The sequence below is a fragment of the Solanum verrucosum genome, unplaced genomic scaffold, assembly GCF_900185275.1.
Source record: "Solanum verrucosum unplaced genomic scaffold, falcon-dt-bn FXZP01000022.1, whole genome shotgun sequence".
Taxonomy (NCBI): domain Eukaryota; kingdom Viridiplantae; phylum Streptophyta; class Magnoliopsida; order Solanales; family Solanaceae; genus Solanum; species Solanum verrucosum.
Window position 1 is genome coordinate 2,714,414 of NW_026020086.1, and position 3,323 is coordinate 2,717,736.

Below are 3,323 nucleotides of genomic sequence, written 5' to 3' on the forward strand. Positions count from 1 at the left end.
ATTTATTTTAAATTGTAATTTTTTTTCTTTTGGAGATGTATACAGAAAACGACTTTATATAATATATAGTAATTTAACAAAATGTAAAGTCATTACTCATAAAAGTTGACCCTTTTAGCCACCACCAAACCTTAATTAACTTGAAACAATTTTTTAGGACAATCTAACCATGACAAGAGTCAACTAGCAATTATTATATTTCATGGTAAAAAATATAATACTCTTTGTAGTAATTAACAATCAAAATATACATGCTAAAAGTTAGTTGACAAAATCACTAAGAAAAAGAAAACTGAAATTAGTTATCAACTTCATCGTCAAACTGTCACTAAATAACTCATAGGTAACATAATTTTTTGATAATATAGCGATGAATTGTACTTTATTTAGCTATAGAATTTGTCCGTTGCTAATTTTTGTGTTTTTTTGTAGTGAATGGATATTGAAGAAAGGAAAGAAGACCTTGAGTGTCCCAATTTAGGAATTGAGAGAAAATATGATGAGATTTTTGTACAAGTGAAGAAGTTATTGGTATTGGCAGGGCCTTTGATGTTAGTTAATATTTTGTTATATTCCTTACAAGTGATCTCTGTTATGTTTGTTGGTCATCAAGGAGAGTTAGCTCTTTCTGGTGCTTCAATGGCTACTTCCTTTGCCTTTGTTACCGGTTTCGGCTTGTTGGTTAGTCTTACTTTAAATTCTTCCTTTTTATCGCATTTATAGTCAAACATTTACATAACGAGATGTTGTTATAGAGAACATAGAGTATAACATAATATGAAAGTCAGATTCAAAGAAAATTTGGTTGTTGTATTGAATGTTGTTGTAAAGAGGTCTGACTGTACATATATGTATGGAAGATAGTTATTGGATGTATTTGGGTACAATTGAACATCTTTATAATGGTGTTGTTTGTATGGAAATTTTGTGGTTGCTATAGTGAGACGTTGTTATATTAAACACATAATATAAATAAATGTCTGAAAATCTGCGCGTAACATATGTATATAGAAACTAGTTTCTAACTTTTTTATTTACGTGCTTTTGATCAGATGGGAATGGGAAGTGCATTGGAAACACTGTGTGGTCAATCATATGGTGCAAATCAATATCATATGCTTGGTATTCATATGCAAAGGGCAATGTTTGTTAATCTTTTGGCTAGCATACCACTTGCTTGTATTTGGGCTAATGCAGGACGTATTCTTGTAATCTTGAGACAAGATCCAGAAATAGCAGCTGAAGCAGGAATTTACGCACGCTTCATGATACCGAGCATCTTTGCCTATGGACTACTTGAATGCCAAATTAGGTTTCTACAAGCTCAAAACAATGTTGTCCCTATGATGCTTACTGCAGGAGGCACCGCGTTGCTGCATGTTTTTGGTTGTTGGATTCTTGTGCTCAAATCTGGCCTTGGAAGCAGAGGAGCTGCTCTGGCTAATGCTACATCTTACTGGATTAATGTGTTCTCGTTAGTTGCGTATATTAAGATATCACCTTCCTTCAAAAGTACTTGGACCGGATTCTCAACTGAAGCATTTTCTGATATCCCAAGATATCTTAAACTAGCAGTTCCCTCCGCTCTCATGATATGGTATTCCTCAACTGCTTTCCTATAATCTAATCATTGTGTTGCTCGGACTCTCCAAAAACTGTTGTCATACCCGTGTCAGATCCTCCAATAATGCATTATTGGAGGATGTGACATGCACCTGACAACATTTCTGAAGAGTCGGAGCAACATAGTACAAATAATGTCTATTTGACTCTTTTCATTTTTTTTGAAAACTCAGCTTGGAGATATGGTCGTTTGAAATGATGGTTCTGTTGTCTGGTCTTCTTCCTAATCCGAAACTAGAAACCTCAGTTCTTTCCATCAGGCTAGTTAGTTTTTCAACACATTGATTTCACTTGCAAACATCATGTTTGATGTTTATATTATGTTTGATTGCCCGGCCTAACGTTACTATTACTTAATTTTCCAGCCTTAATACATCTGCTATGGTACATATGTTGCCTCAAGGACTAGGTGGAGCTACAAGTGTAAGAGTTTCCAATGAATTGGGAGCTGGACGACCAAAAATAGCTCGTCTTGTAGCACGTACTGCAACAATCTTAGCTACTACAGAAGGCATTCTAGTAGCTATTGTCATGGTTTCGATCCGTAAAGTCTGGGGCCATTGCTATAGCAATGAAGAAGAAATAGTGAAATATGTTGGGAAAATGTGTTTCTTTTTAGCAGGATCTCACTTCTTAGATGCACATCAATCTATATTTTCAGGTTTGTCTAAATTGTGTATATGAGACAAATATTACTTCTTATACATATATAATAAATCTTGAATACTCTTAGCGAAATTCGTAGCTTCGTCATTGACCTTATAAAAAATATTTCAGGTATTGCTAGAGGATGTGGGTGGCAAAAGATAGGTGCATATGTCAATTTGGGAGCCTTTTATCTGTGGGGAATACCAATTGGTATTGTGTTAGCTTTTGTCTGTCATGTTGGAGGAAAGGTACTATTCCTTCACACATTTCATTTTCATTGCATTACATTCTCGAGTTTAAGTTATATGCACTGACAGAGTGTTAAGATTTTCTTACGTTATCAAATGTATTGTGACCGGTTATTATAGAAGATTGTTTTCCCCTTTTATTGAGGTTACCAATTAATTTAACGTTCATATAGAGAATCAAGTGTTGTTACTTTTTAAGCGACTTAATGGTGTAAAATTTTTTTACAACGTCAATGTGTAGAACTTATACTCTTTATTATGAGTTGAATTATGTGGCAAAAAAATTGATGGTATACATATTTGTCTAATTGTGCAAAAGGGACTTTGGTTGGGAATCATTCTGGCCATTTCTGCTCAAGTTGTGATTTACTCTGTTATTATTCTGAGAACAAATTGGGATGAACAGGTTAGTTTTTTGCTCCTTTTTAAGGTTTGTTTCAATTTCAACAACCTATGTTGCTCGGATTCTTCAAAAATGTCACCAGGTGTGTGTCAGATCTTCTTAAAGTAGTGCATTTTTAAGGATCTTACATGAGTGTGGCAATACTTTTTGAAGAGTCTGAGCAACATTGACAACTTGCAAGAACTAATCTCATGTGTTGCTCGGACTCCTTAAAAATGCTATAGGGTACGTGTTGTATCCTCCAAAGTAGTGCCTTTTTTGAGGATTCAACACGGATACACCAACATTTTTGGAGAGTCCGAGCAATGCTCAAGATCTAGGAATCATTGTAGATAATGTAAGTTTGTTGTGTTTTGTAGGCAAAGAAAGCAGCAGTTAGGGTGACTCAAGAATCAACATAG

General features: G+C 34.7%; 1 protein-coding gene across 1 annotated transcript; it reads left to right on the forward strand.

Moving 5' to 3' along the window:
* The first annotated feature begins 435 nt into the window (after positions 1-435).
* On the forward strand, positions 436-3,323 carry LOC125824639 (protein DETOXIFICATION 16-like). Its single transcript, XM_049504037.1, has 7 exons — positions 436-681; positions 1,053-1,597; positions 1,797-1,883; positions 1,989-2,284; positions 2,401-2,519; positions 2,839-2,925; positions 3,282-3,323. The coding sequence occupies exons 1-7, from the start codon at positions 436-438 to the stop codon at positions 3,321-3,323; spliced, it is 1,422 nt and encodes a 473-aa protein (XP_049359994.1).